Source organism: Manis javanica, chromosome 3, assembly GCF_040802235.1.
Source record: "Manis javanica isolate MJ-LG chromosome 3, MJ_LKY, whole genome shotgun sequence".
Taxonomy (NCBI): Eukaryota; Metazoa; Chordata; class Mammalia; order Pholidota; family Manidae; genus Manis; species Manis javanica.
Window position 1 is genome coordinate 66,695,488 of NC_133158.1, and position 18,623 is coordinate 66,714,110.

Consider the following 18,623-nt stretch of genomic DNA (forward strand, 5'->3'; position numbering starts at 1 on the left):
CATTCTGCCAGACCCCATCCCTTTTTGCCCACTCTGACAGAAAACCACTTATCAAAAGGTACTCTGTTTCACACTGCAAAGTGTACTGGCATATCTAAACTTCACAGAAACTGGGGCACCAAAGATACTTCTTCAGTGCACCCCAATAAGCAGGAAGGGAATTCCAAAAGCTCATGACCCTCAGAGGCACTTACCAGAGCAATTCGTTAAAATATCTGTCCGTGCTCCCAGTTGCCGCTTCAAAATTATACATTTGTTCTGTCTTCCAGTCCTCAGCTCAGTTTGGTCCATACATGAACATACTACCTTGAATTCGAAGAGTTTTAATCTTTAAGGTGCTAAAGACCATAAAGACTGCCAAAATGCTCCCTTCTGTGGAACTGTCTGAGAGTATTACCTGCTAGAAAAAAATTGTTTCATTACAAAATATAAATTATAATTTGTATAACAACAAATTCAAGTAGTAGATAAATGCACACAGTAAAGCAAGTAAATTCTTTGCAGCCCTGAGGTAACTACTATTATTTGGTGAGTTAGAAATGAGTTGGTGAAATAAAATTGTTTGTTGTTCAATAAATTGTTATTGTCTCTTACTTCCTAGAAAGGTTATCCAGCTACCCTACCTGCAAAATGACATCCTTTTTCTATAGATGTGTGATGATTTACTTAAATACGAAACTGAACTTATTTCCACAATGTTCCTGTCCCACAGTTTTTCCTTTAATATTATACAGTTGTCACCTAACAACTCTCTTAACACTAATGCCCAGTAAGAAAATGGGACTAAATATTTAAATCTCTTTCCATCTAGATCACTGTTTATACTTACCTATAGCAGTTATAGAATATTGGCTAATAATAGTGCCCAGAAATCAAACTCCAATTTTATTTTCATGCCAAGCCTATAGATAAGGAAGGGTGTATCCCTTAAGTAAACATGCCAGGGACCTAAATAAATCCCATAAACCCTAAGTTTTCTCTCTTATGTTTTATTTTTATTTCACCTCAAGCATCAATTAAAAACTGAGTCTTTAGCAGCCCATATTCTGACTGGGTCAGCGAGCAATTTTTACTTATAGAACCTTCTAAAGAAATAGGTAAATAACTTAGTAAGTGATCTAAGTTTCTTGCTGGACTATCCCAAACATATGATGTGATATGTAACTACTAACAAAATGCCCAGATGCTACAAAACTAGCAAAGTAACCACCAGGAAAGTGACAGTTTAGAGTGAGGGACAGTTTAGGTCCACAGGATTGGAACATCTAGGTAGTCAAAGAGGCGGCAGCCCAGCTATAATGCAGGCTTTTCTTAGAGCAAGAGTTCAGGAGCCATAGCAAGAAACACCAATTATTTTCCTGAAAGAAAGCACTTTATTTTCCATTTAAGCAACTCGGTCACAGTACATTACATAAATGGCAGTAATTTTTGAAGTCTCCATTTAAAAGGCCTGTGTCTGAATCTGAGGTGATATGCATACAGGTATAAAAACAGTGCAAAATGTCTAGCCCATAGCCTCCAGAGTTGGCTTCAGAAATCCCCTTAAATGCTGCTGGGCCAGTTACATTAAATACTAAATTCAGTATTAAATAAATATTCCTAAGTTTCCTTTAATCTAACATCAGATCCACAAATGTAATCATATGAAAAGGCTTGAAAGCCCCAACAACTCAAAAACAGCCAATCGCCCAGACCACAGGATCACAAGTTGAGCTTGCAAGGTCAGTGACATGGAGTGGCACCATGGGAAGAAATATTGCATCAATAACTAGAATATACTAGCTCTGGTTTTAAAGCTTTGCCTTTTAAGTATGAGTTTTTCAGAAGTGAAAGGTGCCACTGGGAAGGCTAAAGTAGTCATAAGTCACAAGCCTAACCTGGAAATAGCCACAACCTTAAGAAATTTGTCTCCATTAACTACTCAGTCTTTGGGCTGCTGCTACTACAGGGAAACAGTGTGCTTGAGGTGAGGATAACTGTCCATCAGCTACAGTATTAAATTTAGCTGATTTTGCTAGAAGTTAATATTAATCACGGCAAACATCCACAAGAACATACTGAATTTTATTCAGTGTTAAGTTGAACATAGCCCTCATTCTCCCCTGCATCACCTCTGCAAAGTTGAATATAAGGTGGCACATTTTTCAAGCTGCTGATGAGAAAACCAGATTCCAAGTAAGTGCCTCAGAAAAGTCTCATTCATTGCTTGTTTGAAGAAATTCTCCTTTTTAAAATGCAGGGTACCAAAATACAGCTAAAATGAAATTAAGTCATATAAACCTTATGACTTCACTAGTTTAAGAGACCTTTAAACCTTACAAAGCATTTAATTTTTAAACATCCTGGTTAAAACTGTGCTTCCAGAGATCATATTTTTGCCTATATTAATTTTATAATAAAAAGCTCATGTCCTATCCAAAGGCAACATAGTCTATTCAGCAGATAGTCAGTATTAACAGAGAACCTTAACTGGCATTGTGTTTTCTGGCAGTGGAAGATTCTAGTATAGAAAATTTTCTCTTGCTAAAATATTACAAGTACCAAGGACAGCTGCATAAGAGAAAGTTTGTAGCAGTCTCTGCTAGGCAGATGGTACAATGGAAGACAGCAATTATTTCATTCACAAAAGAAAAACACTACTGGAATAGCAAAAGATTTACAGTATCCTTAACACACATGGGTGGCTGAGGAGAGATGAGCAGCACAAGGTCCCTAAAACACACTTAAGGCTTGATGTAAGCAGCATCGGGGAAACCCACCGAAAAAGGTGTTGTTAGTGGTCAGTTTGTTTCAGGTGGGCCCAGCTACCGCCACAAAGTACTCTTTGGGTATCCTAAGAAACATTTTAAATACTGAAGGATTTTTCCCTTTCTTTCATGCAATCCTGATCCTTGACTGTCTCTCCCTTGAATCCAAGTGCATCCATTTCTCTTCCCCAGAATAGCCCAACAATTGCATGACAGTAACGTAAGTGGTGAGAATAGACCAGAGCACTTAGAGAGCTCCACAACCAGTATGTCTGTTAACAGAGCTTGAGGACGGGGGGAAGAAGGGGACCCACTGTTTGGAATTATGATGGGGAGGGAGGTTTGCTCCTATGACCAAAAGACTGCTGGCTTATAGGTCTACAAGACACTTCCCCATGGCCACCACCACCAAACGTTTCTCTTGGGACTCATTCATTCACAGAGCCCTTGCCCTTTAAAGGAACAAAAATCCTTCAAATAAGTCCAGATCATAAAAATGTTTAAGAGTCCAAGAGTACAGACCAAGGATATCCAGAGCTAACAGAAACACTGCTCACAGACAGCCCCTTATTTGCTGCAAACAGGCTTCTCCTCTAAAAGAAAAACCCACCCAGATTTTCAAAGGTTTGAGCTTTCTTTTGTAAACTGCCAATCATGAAGTTCTCAAAGAACTTAAAGCAAGCATCTCAATTCTGATACGCCAGAAGAGACAAGGAGTCCTTATCTAAGTGAGGGAACTGAGTTGCCCCATGCCAGGAACCCTGTCAATGGTGTGTTGTTAGAAAGGTGGCAATCATCCCGAATTCTCCCACAGGACTGGTCCTTGCCACATATTTGGACTGTTGTTAAAGATTTGGCAAGAGGCTAAAATTATTGACCATATAACATTTCTATGTATTTTATTATCAGTGGGTAGACAGAGTTGGCTATACATGTGGCATTCAAGAGACTACAGCTACAAATAGAGTCCAGATATTAACCCAAACATATATGATCAATTAATATATGATAAAGGAGCAATGGACATACAATGGACAAATAACAGCCTCTTCAACAGCTGGTGTTGGCAAAACTGGACAGCTACATGTAAGAGAATGAAACTGGATCATTGTCTAACCTCATACACAAAAGTAAATTCAAAATGAATCAAAGACCTGAATGTAAGTTATGAAACCATAAAACTCTTAGAAAAAAACACAGGCAAAAATCTCTTGGACATAAACATGAGCAACTTCTTCATGAACATATCTCCCCAGGCAAGGGAAACAAAAGCAAAAATGAACAAGTGGGACTATATCAAGCTGAAAAGCTTCTGTATAGCAAAGGACACCATCAATAGAACAAAAAGGCATCCTACAGTATGGGAGAATATATTCATAAATGACAGATCCAAAAAAGGGTTGGTATCTAAAATATATAAAGAGCTCACACACCTCAACAAACAAAAAGCAAATAATCCAATTAAAAAATGGGCACAGCATCTGAACAGACAGTTCTCCAAAGAAGAAATTCAGATGGCCAACAGACACATGAAAAGATGCTCCACATCGCAAATCATCAGAGAAATGCAAATTAAAACCACAATGAGGTACCACCTCACACCAGTAAGGATGGTCAGCATCCAAAAGACAAACAAGAACAAATGTTGGCAAGGATGTGGAGAAAGGGGAACCCTCCTACATTGCTGGTGGGAATGTAAATTAGTTCAACTGTTGTGGAAAGCAGTATGGAAGTTCCTCAAAAAATTCAAAATAGAAATACCATTCTACTCCTAGGAATTTACCCTAAGAATGCAGCACCCCGGTTTGAAAAAGACATATGCACCCCTATGTTTATTGTAGCACTATTTACAATAGCCAAGAAATGGAAGCAACCTAAGTGTCCATCAATAGATGGATGGATAAAGAAGATGTGGTACATATACACAATGGAATATTATTCACCCATAAGAAGAAAACAAATCCTACCATTTGCAACAACATGGATGGAGCTGGAGCTCAGTGAAATAAGCCAGGTGGAAAAAGACAAGTATCAAATGATTTCACTCATCTGTGGAGTATAAGAACAAAGAAAAAACTGAAGGAACAAAACAGCAGCAGAATCACAGAACCCCAAGAATGGACTAAGTTACCAAAGGGAAAGGGACTGGGGAGGATGGGTGGGAAGGGAGGGATAAGGGGGGAAAAAAGGGGCATTACTATTAGCAGACATAATGTGTGGGGGGGGGCACGGGGAAGGCTGTACAACACAGAGAAAACAAGTAGTGATTCGATAGCATCTTACTGCACTAATGGACAGTGACTGTAATGGGGTATGTGGGGGGGACTTGGTGATGGGGGTAGTCTAGTAAACATGTTATTCAAGTAATTGTAGATTAATGATACCAAAACTACAAAAAAACTACAGCTAGAGATGTCTGGCCACGTGATGTCCCTGACATTATTACTTTTCCTCATTTCAAACCTATACGGAAAGGAATTGGCTATACAGATCCAACATTAATCCCAGATGAATGCACACCTCTGGGCCACAGAGAGGGCATCACGGTAGGAACCAGACTCAATAACATCCCCAGACTTGCTCTTTGGCTCTTCCCAGTGGCATACGGAGTCTATCGTTTATTAAACGTTCCGTCTCTGAGGAGAGCAACGACGAGCAGCCTCAATTAATGGCAGGATTAGGGATGGTGCTAGCTGCAGAGGGTAGATGGAGTTGTAGGAAGTAGCAATATTCACTCTCAACATTTACAAACCTCTTTTATACTGCAGCATGCAGAAAAAGACTGAAAAAGCTGGCAATATTCTCCCAAAAGAGGCTATAAACCAAGGCAAATTGAAGGGCTCATGAATTATCCTTGGGAGTGCAAAAAAGTGCATGTCCCAAACCAGATATTTCAAGAGGGCTTTCTTGTTAACCGAAGTTGCTTCATCTTAATTCTATGGCAGAATAGACTCATTCTATATATTTACATTTTCAGTTTTGAAATATGATCAAAGAAACAACTAATTTTAGGAAGAGCTAGGGAAGAAGAGTAACACATTAATTAGTAGAAACTCCATATACCATGTTTTTTCTCTCCTAGTGAGATACTTTTATCTAGGGAAAGGTAAATGAAAAGTAATGTGCAAGTAAAGTGGGAAGGCGTCAATCAACCCCTCAAAGAGTTTATGCCAGAATGGTTTATGCAACTTAGTGCTGTAACTGACAGTATTTTGAATTACTTACATGAATAAAAAAAAAAAATCAAGCCCATGATAGGAGCCAGCTACCCTACCCAGGAAAGAGAGTAAAGTGTTCCCCATAGGAGTATCTGTGCCCTTCCAGCCATTGTCACAAGGGCGCTAGCACCTTACTAGGTATAACATGGAAGGAGGGAAACAAGATTGATGCCTATGGAGTTATTCAGAGTAAATCCAGAGTAAGTATGTAAGAAATAAGATAAATCTAAGACCTCACCATTTAAACTCATGGACCAATATACATCATAGTTACTGTGGTAACTGTTATCAACTGTCTTTTCAAGATCAGATGATAGCATAAACCCATCTGGTTGTCTTCTGCCCTGTTGGAGCAGGTGATGTCTAACACTTCAGACCGGCAAAGTCCTACAATTGTACACCATGGTACTTGAGCATCTTTTTTCACTCTCAAATGCTGAAAACTGATGTTACTCCAATAAAACTGGCTTCAATATTCCAACCTACACAAGCTGTTCTCAGTCTTAGGATTGTCCTAGTAGTACTTCCTCCCTCTCTGGTACTCCAGTGCCTCCGTGCCTTCCGCAGACCTCCTCCTTCACAGGACGCTCACGGCTGCTCTGGAAGGCAAACAGAGCAGGCACAGGGTACCCCACTTCACAGACGAACCTGAGACTCGGGAAGTGACTCGACTAAGGGTCACATGGCTATTAGAAATGGAAGGAGGGACTAGACACTATTCAAATCCACAGCTCCCCCATTCTAACGGACAGAAACTGCTTCTATGAATTTGTGCAATAGCAATGTACATCCTTTTCAAGTTCTTGTGATTTAGTTAACAAGGAGACTGGAAAGGAATGGCTCTAATTTTACTGCTCCAATATAAAAATCTCTTAAATTGTGAAGTCAGGAAAATCAATTTCTTCCCAGTCCAGTGTCTAAACCTGAGCATGGCCCTACAGTGCCTTTAAGAACCCGGGGATAAGAACGAACATCCCGCGTGGACACTGATGTATACAGTGCAGGGAGCAGAGGGAGGAGCCGTCCAGAAGGCACTTCAGACAATGTCCTCAGCAGGGTGCTGGAATGGGCGGGTGCCCAGGGTGGAGAACTGGTGCCAGTTCCGCAGGAAGCCCCTATTGTACTGGCCTGTGTCCACGATGAGCCCGCAGAGGAGCCTGCGCCCTGTCTTCTGCCGAAGGGCCTGCTGGACTTCCCTCTCGGTGATGTTGTAACTGATGTTTATCAGCTGGATCAGGAAGATGTAGGCCATGCCCGCTGTGATGATCACAGAGTACCACACGCAGGTGAAGGACAGGGCCGAGCTGGGAGGGGAAGAGGGTGGGTCAGGACTGCTGGTTTCTTCACATTAAAAGGCTGTCCCATTCTAACAGTTTACACATGTACTATGTTTCACCAAGCACTGGAGCACCTTCCCCAGTTATCCCAACTAGAAGATACTTTTCTATCTTTAGAACACCACCTGCTTAACTTATGACTATTAGCACATCCTGTTTTATTTTGTAATTCTTAGTGCCTCTTCTCCTAGTCTGTTGTGCCATAATAGCAAGGACTGTTTTATGCATCTTGTATCCCCAACACGGTGCCTATCAAAATCTGTTTGTTGAATTGAATTATTCCTAAATTGTTCCTAACTCAGGAGAAAATGAAGGCGCCATGAGTTTGCTATAAACGTCCTCAAGGAAGGTGTGGGTGGGAACCCAGAAACACTGCTGATGTTATTAATTTCCACTGTCTTCATACAATGCTGATGAACACAAGTAAGAGGACCGCTCCCAACACTACAGGTCTTTTACCTGTAACATCTGTAGGTGCACCATCCCATTTCAGACTCAGCTTCTTAAAGCCCAACAGAATCACACAGGGCAAGACGGCTCCTTTCAGCTCGCTCCTAAGACTCTGAGGAAAGGCTGCTGGTTCATGTCTGCCAACTGACTGTTTTCACTCAAACATCTGCAGACGAAGAACTGACTGGAAATAGGCCCATTCAGAATCTTCAGTAAGCCGTCAGGCACCTCAGAGATGACTGACTCCTCATAAAGAGGAGGTTTTCCATAAAGATGAGGAAAACCAGGGCCCTGTTTGGGGTGGTAAGGATCAATGGCAAGGGACCTCTGCACTGAGACGGTCACCAACCCCACCGGTCCTGAAGAATTTCACAGCCTCCTAGGCCTCTCAACAGAGAAGAGGAACTCACCCTGAGCAGGAGGACCAATCTGTTCTAATAACGTCCACAAATGTTTAGATTCGTAATGGCAACGGGCAGACCTGTCCTGAGACTAACAAAAACAAACACCAGCACACTGCACACAGGCATTATGGGGACAGAGGAGGAGCCCTTCTGAAACAAGGAGAGAAGAAAAGGACCATGGGCACCAAGCTCCTGACTCAGACTGGGGACCACAGGGACCACAGAGCACCCACGGCAGAGGATACAGGTAGAGAGGGACAATGGGCAGAGAGAGCCCATGGTATTCAGGGCAGGGACTGGGGACCAGGCGGAAACACCCAGCTTCCGACAAAGCCTGGAGAGCGTCACAGTATACAAATGGGCCCCAACCTAACAATGCAGAAGGAAACTCTGACCTAGATCCCACAGTAATCACGAGTGGGGATTTTAAAAAAGTGAAACAAGAAAAACCAATGAAGTTTAAAAAGAAAAGAAAGGTTAGAGAGATTTGTGAACTGACCACCAAAGGGTTAGAAGCAGTTAATATTGGGGTAAAAAGCACCAGAAAGCCATAATAAAGTGAGGAGTCCCTGATACCACAACACAGACCACGTCCATACCACTGGGACTGCTAGTCCACTGTTATAGTTTCACCACCAAGACCATGGGCATGCACGTGGTCACGCGGTCTGGGAAGTCCCTGAGTAAGTCTGGACCTACTTGTAAGAGTACTGATTCCTCACTTTTTAAGGACCCACGATCCTTTGGCCATCACCCTAGAAATATGCACCTAGCCACTTCGTTGAGCATTTCAGGGATCCCCCTATGTTTTGGTTGAGAACTCCTAACCTAGTAGCAAATCATCCCTGACGTTAGTGGCTACGCCCATCTGCCCTCCTCCGTAGGCCTCTGTGCCGTGGCGCCCACACCTCACCTGTCATTTGCATAAACTCCAGGACAATAGAAGAGTGCTGTGAAGACGCTTCTATCTCTACAAATGGTGTCCAAGGTCAGCGTTATCCCGTACACCGAGGTGAACAAGAAGATCGAAAGGGCAAGTATAAATGCTTGATGATTTGATTCTCCAACACAGCTATTTATCCTCAAAACAGCATGGGGGGGAAAAAAAGCAGACATGTTTTAACAAGTTCTCAATACAGATGGTAGCTAGACTTACCGTGGTGCTCACTTGGTAATGCAGATAATTGATGGTCACTACATTGTACATCTGAAACTAATATTGTACATCAACCACATTGCGATAAAGAAATGTTCTCTACATAACTCCTGTAATAAACAAGAAAGCTTTTACAACAGGGAAAATGGGAATTTCAGCTACTAAAAAGTTCTATTTTTCAATTTTAGCGAATTAAAAACATGTCCTTTGAGAGATGTATGCAGTCTTACATTCTCTGCTCTTTCCAAAGTGTAATCATGTCATTAGTTTAAGGAAAGACTAAGTAAAGAGCAAAATCCAACTTACAAATCTTTCTGAAGAGTAATAAGTGATGTCTGTTACCCATCTACGAAGAGAGTTAATATTGTAACCACCATGATAAGGAAAGGGTGGTATCAGAGTCACGAAAAGTTAAAAATGATAAGTGGGAAGAATTTACACAGTATGGGAAATTGTATATTAAATAAGATATTAATATAAAGACCCCAAAGGGTTAGAAAGTGTGTGGAGTGGAGGCCAACTTGGTAACAGCAGACTACTTGTCAGGTAAAAGGAATCCTGTGTCACAGCCACTTGCAAGGCAGAATACACCGGCACCTCCTCTGCCCTCCACACAAAGGGATGCCCCATGGGCAGGGATCATTCAGGAAAGGCTGTGAGGCCCTGCACAAACCACACGTGTAAATGGGCCACCACATACACACACACATACACGTACACACACATGAATAAATGACAAAGACACAGACGGGGAAAATCTAAAAATGAAAATACCTATTTACTCGCAAAGACAAAAGAGCTGTCCCTCTGCTTGAGCCCTATACTTGAGGTCCATTCCAAGGCCCTCTTGGCCTTTCTGCACCTGCACCCTCCCCTATGTCCCTTCTGAAAGGGAGGGATGCTACATAACCAGGATCCTAGGTCTAAACGGCTAATTCACTGGTCACAATTGCCTTAGGAGCAATACTGTTGCAAACTTGCTCCTTAGGGCATTCACACCTGAGTTAACTAAACCCCGTTTAGGTTAGATTACTCAGCAAAGCTTTAACATTATCTTTAGAAGTTGCATTTTGTATCTTATGGGCCTTCTATGTCCTCATTTGTCACTGGTCAGCTGGCAAGTACAAAAACTGTCCATCTCTCCACAAATAAATAGGGAGTTATCTGGAAGGGCCTTAACTCAATAATGTAGACTAAAAACCACTGACAGCATCAAAATGATTAAGGATGTAGGGTGAGAGGACAGAGTCACCTAAAAATACAGGAACGCTTTCTGAACTCTGTGTTCAAAAGGTAAAGCCCAGGGAAATAGGCCTAAACTGACTCTAATAAATTCTTTCTTAAAAGATCATTCAACTGTAGATACCTCTCTTTTAGATAAGAGAAGATAAATGAGGGGCAGCTCAAAACAGAATAGCAAACTAGCAGGAAAAAAAAAACCTTCAGGAAATGACTGAAGGACCTAAATTCGGGAAACTCAAAAAACTGATGACTAACTGGGAACACCCTAACAGCCTGCAAATATCTACAAGGTGTAAAGCTGGGGAGGAGAGACATTTTAGGATGGCACAAAGGACAAGAAAATCAAACACGGCTAGTCTCATGTGAATGTATACTTCGCAACCTTCCACATTTTCCTGACATACCAGACACAGTGATGATCCATTCTCTTCACACAGATGCCACATATCCGGCAGTGCCACGCGCGGGCCGGTCGCACCAGCTGGCACTTGGCGCACCAGTCGTCCTTCGCCCTGGTGGGGCTTCCAGCCAGCGTCTTAGGAGAGCCCTGAAGCTCAGCCTTCAGAGCGCGGTTGCTGAGGCTGCCCAGGGCTTCCGCACTGGGGAACCCTTTGGTCTTCTCCTGCCCTTCGCTGCTCGGGCATTCGGTTTGGCTGCTGCTTTGAGACTTGTCACTGCTGGCTGCACTTCTGAGGTAGCCTGGATTCTTCTTGGCTCTGTACAAGGCTAAGAGTATCAGAAATAACCCGCAGGTAAGGAGAGCCAGCTGGGCAGGCCCCACACGCCCTTTGGGGACCACTTCCTGCAAGAACACATAGTACATGTAGCCCAGAGAGAACAGTCCAAGGCTCAAGAAAAACAGAGTCTGCTCCTTCCTTCTGTGAGTGAGGTAGTAGTACCACAGAGCCAGCACAGGGAGGGAGGTCAGGACCACCGCCCCCAGCAGGAAGTGCCAGGAAGCCACGCGGAGGAAGACGGGCAGCAGGATGAGTGGGGGGAGGATGCTAATGTTAACTTTTTTGGCTCCCCTAAGCCAAGGAATTCGGAGGCGATCAGAGATGGTGTCCATGATTCTTTCACAAGTCTCCGGCTGCACAGACTTACATGTAACCCACCTATTCAGAAAGAACACAAAGGAAGGTCATGACTTGTGGGTTTGCTGACTTAGAAACCACTGAGTATTGGAGGCCACATAGCAAGAAAACCGTTGAGAGGCCAAGAGCCAAGTACTCCACTCCCTCACTACTTAACACAGCTCTTCAGGTTCACAGGCCATCTTTTAATACAAACGAGAAGAAAATATTTAGAAATTGAACAGGTAAAACTATTTCATTATAAAACAAATACATACAAATACACATTCCAGACAAGTACTATTTAGACTAAGATGGGTATACAGACTAGATTCTCAAAAATATCCACAATCTAGTTGTGAGGACAACATGGGATTTCAAGAACTATTAGACAAGTAGCCAAAGCAGCAAAATCATCCAATAAACTATTATGGTCAAAGGCGGTGAGGAGCACTCAGAGCAGAGGTCCACTCCTGGGTGGGGTCATTAAAAGGGTCTTTGTGCAGAAGGTGGGAGCTCCACTCAATCTTGACAGCTGGCCAGCATTGCTAAGGGAGAGGAGGAGGGAGAGACATGTGTGCAGCACAAAGCTGCCCTGGGCCCAGGATGCCAACCAGGCTCACAGGGGCGGAGGGCTGCCTAAGGAAGGGTGCAGATCAAACTAGTATGAGTCAATTGACTGAGCTTCCCAGACACATGGTATTTGTTGACTTTTTCCACACTTAGGCTAGATGGAAGGCACAGTTTAAGGAAATGATAACTTTGTAGACAGACAATTTTAAAAGGCTAGAACTTGGAAGTAAGGGGAAGATCGCTACGTGGGAGTCATACGAAGCAGCAGGACAATGGCACTACTGGGAGCCTGTCTCCAGAGAAGAGTTTGGAGAGCAGGGGAGAGAGCTCAGGAACAGCCCAGGTCTCAGGGGCCAGGAGGAAGAGTTGGGTTCATGGAGGAGCTGGGGCCTGGGGGTTATGGAGACAGCACCACCTCTCCGTTTTTAGTGCAGAGTATGCCATTTTCTCAGGATGAACTTTAGTCTGAGCCTAAGAAGCTATTTTAAAGACACCTGTAGAAAAAAGACTAGACACTGTCAAGGAAGAGTTACAAGGGGCTCTGGAATCTTCAGAAGTCACAGTTGGCACCAGACCACAGAGGTCCCCAAGACTACTTTTCACTGCTAGATTAACACATCAAGCTGGAAGTCAGAAATCTGCAACTGTGATGTTTTTTTACACTGATGTGCTTATTAATGGGAGAAGCCTTTCCAACATCCTTATTCTTCCTATATTATGTTTTCCATATGACAATTTTTACATACATATTTATTTAGAAAATGGATAAAAACCAGGTTATTACTGTTTGGTATAAAATTTTTCTGGTAATGTACCTTTTTGGATGCTGATTTCCAATACTCGGGATGATGATGAAAATAAAAGCTAAATACAGTATCATCAATCAAGACAGTATTGCTCACGCTCAAAACAGACAGTCCAAGGGAGGGACAGGCCTTCTGGCTGGACTTCCTCCCCAGAAACAAGGGGTGAGACCACTTTCAACACCAGGAAAATGATCTTTCAATCCTCAGAACCCTCTGTGATTAGGTGTAGTCCAGGGATGCATCTCTAAATACTGAGACCACAGGGAATGTAGGAACTTTCTAGTACTAATGCATTCATTTTAAACCTACAGATTCTGCTGGCTTTCATTTCCTTTCCTTCTACATTTAACTTGCACTATCCCTTTATCCGCCTGCTCTCTCCATTCACCTCCCTTTAAATGAAAAATAATACTGTCCTACTAAACTGAGCTCAACAGTCGTGCTCTACGGAGTCTTTGTAAAATCCTCACACGTGACACAGAAGAAAACTCTTAAATTTTAGATCCTTGGAGGTAGACTCAAGAACAAATTCTTGATTCTGGATGGCTAAACTGTGGGTTCTTGATGGTTAAGCTGAAAGTACCCATGGCAGTTCTCAAAAGCGCCAGCGGGGTCAGCACCGGGAGCCGCGCCGCGCTCACCTCTCACACCCTTCGTCGAGATCCTGGCAGTCGCACAGGCAAGCAGCCACGTGGTTCTTCTCCCCGTTTCGATCTACGTACTCGCAGCAGCACAGGGGCTCCAATTCAGGTTCGTCCGCTTTGTTTTTCTTCACTGGCTTCATACCGCCCTTCGGTGTCATGATCGCCACCTGTCACCGTGAGGCGTGAGAAGCCCTCAGAAGGTAAAGGTGGAAATAACACGACTCACATCTTGTATCAATATCCACGCCTCTATAAACAGCCACCGCCTGAGAAACCAGAAATGAGAAGAGGGGGGAAGGGGTCCCGTCCTCATCAGGCTTTTCTGGCTCGGCTTCCGGACGGGAGCTGCCGGGGCGTGGCGCCGCCTGCACCTGCACAGCCCCCTCCCGGCCAGGGCAGACGCCGTCCGGGCCGGCCGCTCCCAAGGCGCCAGCCGACCGCGCGGCGCGGGACAGCCGGCGCGCGGACGTCCGTCCTCACCTGCGGGTGCACCTCCGGGTGCGCCTGCAGACGACCGCGCGGTCCTGCCCGAAGCCCGGCGCGGGGGCAACTCACCCTCGGGGCTGCGAGCGGAGGGAAGCGTGTGCGAGGGGCCGACGGACGCGCCGCGGCTGGTCGGGACCCCGGCTCGTGGAGACCACCCGGAGAGGGGCCCCGGCCGCGCTCGGCGTCGCCGTCCCACCAGCGGCCGCAGCTCCCGCGTCCCGCGCCTCTCGCGCCCCCGCCAATCGTGAGGTCGTGGGCGGGCCCCGCGCGCAGCCCCGCCCGAAGAATGACCTTGGCGAGGAAGTTACCTGCGCTCCGGGTCGAGGTGCGGCTGCAGCCACGAAGGCCGAGGCGGAGGCGAGAAGGGTCGCTTCCCCCGGCGGCGCGGACGCGTCTCCCGGCTCCGCGCAGCTGCGCCCACGCGGCCGCCCACCTGTGACCACAGCCCGCGGCGACCCCAGCGGTGCGTACGCCCCCCGCCCCCAGCCTGCTGGGCAAGTCCGCGCGCGCTTCCGGGCGCCCCGCCCCCGGCGCCGGGGATCCCGGCCCCTCGGCACGTGCGCGCCCGCTGCTCCGACCCCGCCCCGCGGCCCCGCACGGGGAGGACGCGAGCTCCGAGCCCGGCTTCCGGGAGAGGGTCCCGGCGCTGGCGCAAGGGGCCGGTACCTCCGCCTGCCCCGCCCCAGAGGCGGCCGCGCGGCCCCACCTTCCAAGCCCTGGGGCGGGGGAGTGCCGGGACGGAAATGCGGGAAACCCGGGAGCCCCGAGGATTTCCAGAGGATGCGCGACCCGTGGGTAGCCCAGCCTTCGTTCGGACCCGGCAACAGGCGTTGGGGGAGAGCTTCGGCGCAAAATATTACCGAGGTACCGCCCCAGATTCTCTAACCTTCCTGGAAGGCCCGTGACTGTCCCTCCTATAATTTATCCGGCGTGTTCATTTTCGTGTTTCCTGGCGAGCCGTCCGTCTCTACTGTAGACCAGCAAGCCTATCTAGTACTGTTGCTCCCGCAGTCTGCATATTTGAAATGAAATTGCCCTAAGATAAGAATCCTCTTTGGGTATTATTTTTGCACAAAATTTAAGACTGTAGGCCCATTACATACTTTCACCATAGAAGGTTTTCTAGTTTTGGGGGATTTTCTAAACAGAAAAAGAAGAAAATCTACAACTCGGACATAATTGGGTTTTATTGATACTCAATTTACATAACACGCTCAAATGCAATTAAGTGAATTCTGCATACATGTTTAGTATTAACTTATAAAGCAACTTTGGTAATTTTCTTTGAGGTATGTTATGAAGTACAAGTTTTAAAGAGACATCACAAACACTCCACTTGTCACTTTTATTTTTGTGCATCTAACAGAAAACAAGTTTTCAAGTTTATAATCCAGTAAGTCTTGCTGACAGCCAGACACTTTATAAAATCCTTATCCAAAAACCCCAGATAGGTACACCGGTAGGTACCCCAAGAGGTTTGTTGGGATTCACCCAGAGAAACCCTTTCCCTTTAATCAAGTCAATACTTTAATTTTCTACAGACATCTCAAAAACGGCTTTCACAATCCTGTGTAGCTCTAGTGACTCTGGGAAAAAAGAGTTTTAAACGACAAAATTTTTAAGTTTTGTTAAAACGTTAGAATATATACAAATTACTCCGCACTGTCTTTCTCTTGTTCTAGAGACAATATTTGTATTGGGACATACATGCCTAAAAATTTTTTATGAAAGAGAGAGCCAAAGCTTGTGTCTGACTTACAACTTCAGTCAGTGCACTTATATCAGGACATAATGCCCCCAAAAGTTAATAAAGAACTCAAGTTTGTGTCTGTTTATAACTTACCAACTGAAACAAGCCACACACATGGATGAATAAATGGAGACATACATGGCTACTGAAAAGTAATCCACAAATTATTTCCAATCAGATGGCTCACTTCCACCATGAAAGAGTGCTAAGCTGGAGAAAGCTTAGTTCAAGTATCATTTGATCTGGCACGAAATGTCCAGATTTTAATGTAATCTTCTGGTTTTTAAAACTCAAGAGTGTGGTTCTTCATTTTGAGTGTTGGAATCCCACACGTTCCCTTTTCTGAAATTGACTCTTCTGCCTTGATGTATGAAGAGGCAAGATAAGCTTACCTCTGAGAGCTACTTAAAGGAACAGCTATTTTTTTCCTAAAGATACAAAATGGCTGAAGAACCTTTCAGATAATAATTATCAACATGCAGATTCAGAAGTTTTGACTATTGAATTTGCATGCTAAAGAAATGAGGGCATTGTAATTTACAGTAAACAAACCTAGAAATGTTACATGCCTGAAAACTGATCTTTCAAAATTAGTAATGATTTAGAGGTTTCTTCTTATATATTGTCTTCTTTAGCATCTTGAATGTACTGCAGCTATGAAAGCAGCCTATTGGACCCAAACTGAGTCTGTACTAACAGATAAACTTAAAGCATCAGACTTCAAACCTCATAGTAAAACGAGGCCATACTAATCACTTCAGTGTCTCATTTTCTTTTTGCATCACAGAAATTCAAACCCAAAATATATTTCATGCTTCACTGGAGAAATTCACAGCTTAGAGTTATGTATAAGTGAAAGAATGGATTCTTAAGGCCATTGGAGACTATCAATGTTAAAAAAATGTTCATATTAGAAGTACCAATAATGAGAAAATACGGAAATGTTCTGACAAGTAAAATCCTTCATCCTCTGGTTTTCTTCAAGATGTTTTCTCTTAGTCCAAAGTATCTCTACAATTTCAGTCCTTAAGTCCTCTCAATAGCCATGCCAGTCTTATTCTTATTTAGCAGATCGAAGGTTTTCTGAAGCATAATGAGTGAGCTCTTCAACTGCAAACAAAATTACTTTTCAAAATCAAGATTGTTTAAATTGTTAATGATTTGTACATCAAAAGTTTATTTACATTTAATAAAACTTTGTTTATACTAATGCCCAAATGAAAGACTGAATATAAAACCCCTTATTCCTTCGGATATCTGTCTGGATGACTGCTATGGACTTCTTCCCATTTGCCGTAGTATGGTACTTCTCCCTACAATGTACTGCTGTGCATTCTTACCTCCCAATAGGTCCATTAATCACATCAGCCAAAGTGAAAGACTTATTTTCTTAAATGGTCTCTGAAATTGTGGGGGCTCTTCACTATCCCCTAAACAATTCAGATTCCACTTCTAGGTCTTTGTTTGCTGCCACACTCAGGTTTGTCTGCACCTGTCACCTTCACTACTCCATCATCATCATCCTGTCCCCAAACTCACAAAGCAATACTACTTAAACACTTAATTTTGTCCTTTTTTATAGTCTTTAAAGCAATGCACATGGGACATCTGATTTTTCTAATAAAATCATAGGCAAGTTGAGAACAAGAATTATGTTTTATCTTTTGCATTCATTCATTCACTCAGATATTTGCTGCTTACCTGTTACATGCTGGGCACTGTGCCAAGCACTGGGTATACGATGGTGAACCAGACCGACAGCATCCATGCCGTCAGGGAGTGTACAGATTAGGGAGGGATACAGAACTATAACAGTACACATTGTATTGCGTTTTGGATTTGGTAGTATCATTTTCTGAAATTCAGTCAACTGGAGGAGAGTTAGGTTTGGCTCAGGCTGAAAAAGGAATGCTGTTTTGGACATGATCAGTTCAGGATGCGGGTTAGCATCTAGGTGAAGATGCCAAGTCAGCAAATGACTATAGGAGTCTGGAGCTCAGGCAGGAGGTCAGAGTGAGAGAGACGGATTTGGGTTTCATTGGCAGATGTTATATTCCAAGTTAGACATGTGGAGATCACCTAAACGGAAGTAGAGGAGAAGGGAAGAGAATCTAACACAAAGCCTGGAGCACTGGGTGAGGAAGAGGTCAGGTAGAGGAGATGGCTTTAACCAGCAAAAAGTAGTTTTTCATTATCCTAAGTGAAAGAAGTCCATCTCTAAAGACCACATACTCTCTGAAATGTCCAGAATAGGGCAAACCCATAGAAATAGAGAGTAAATTAGTGATTGTCAGGGCTAAAAGAGTGAGGGACAGGGAGTAACTGCCAATGGGTATGGAGTTTCTTTTAGGGGTGATAAAAATGCTCTGAAATTAGATAATGGTGATGGTTGCACAACATTGTGAATATACTAAAAATTCTTTAAAAGGTGAATTTTTAGCATGTGAATTGTATCACAATAAAGCTAGGGTTTTTTTTCATGGTTTGAAAAAGGCAAGATTAGATGCATTCCAAGAAAGGAATGGTCAGGTCTGTCAAATGCTGACACTGTAACATGAAAACTAAAAAAGTATGTTAATTTTAAAAGCCAGATGTCTCTGGGGACTTTAGGTCAAGCATTATCAGTGAAAGATATGGGGGCCGAGCAAATCAGTAGATTAATAAATAAATGCATCCAATTTTGTCCCCCCCCCCCGCAAAACCCCACTAAAAGCATGGTAAAGGGATATTTTTTTAA

The 18,623-nt window shown here is 43.8% G+C and overlaps 2 protein-coding genes across 16 annotated transcripts in view; both read right to left on the reverse strand.

The window, feature by feature from the left end:
- Positions 1–278: 278 nt before the first annotated feature.
- ZDHHC23 (zDHHC palmitoyltransferase 23) lies at positions 279–14,582 on the reverse strand. Of its 11 annotated transcripts, none has more exons than XR_012129200.1 (7): positions 14,445–14,582; positions 13,648–13,916; positions 10,959–11,669; positions 9,070–9,237; positions 6,452–7,269; positions 4,715–4,796; positions 279–397 (listed from the first exon to the last, which is right to left on the reverse strand). XR_012129200.1 is itself a non-coding variant. In XM_017674956.3 (5 exons), the coding sequence occupies exons 2-5, from the start codon at positions 13,806–13,808 to the stop codon at positions 7,002–7,004; spliced, it is 1,308 nt and encodes a 435-aa protein (XP_017530445.1). In that variant the 5' UTR covers positions 13,809–13,916; positions 14,445–14,582; the 3' UTR covers positions 1,351–7,001. The 11 variants fall into 11 exon arrangements, 5 of the variants coding, with proteins under 5 accessions (XP_017530445.1, XP_036868919.1, XP_073087756.1 ...); XR_012129199.1 differs by having other exon boundaries at positions 285–400; XR_012129198.1 differs by having other exon boundaries at positions 4,715–7,269.
- Positions 14,583–15,305: 723 nt separating this feature from the next.
- The window catches only part of GRAMD1C (GRAM domain containing 1C), a 107,951-nt gene continuing 104,633 nt past the window's right edge, over positions 15,306–18,623 (reverse strand). For 3 of the 5 annotated variants that reach the window (XM_073231650.1, XM_073231649.1, XM_073231652.1), the window contains one exon: positions 17,104–17,965. In XM_073231650.1, coding sequence (XP_073087751.1) covers positions 17,855–17,965 — 111 coding nt within the window. In that variant the 3' untranslated portion in view covers positions 17,104–17,854. Of the gene's footprint in view, positions 17,012–17,103; positions 17,966–18,623 lie in introns of those variants that run through there. The other 2 variants (XM_037013021.2, XM_073231651.1) reach the window with 2 other exon arrangements.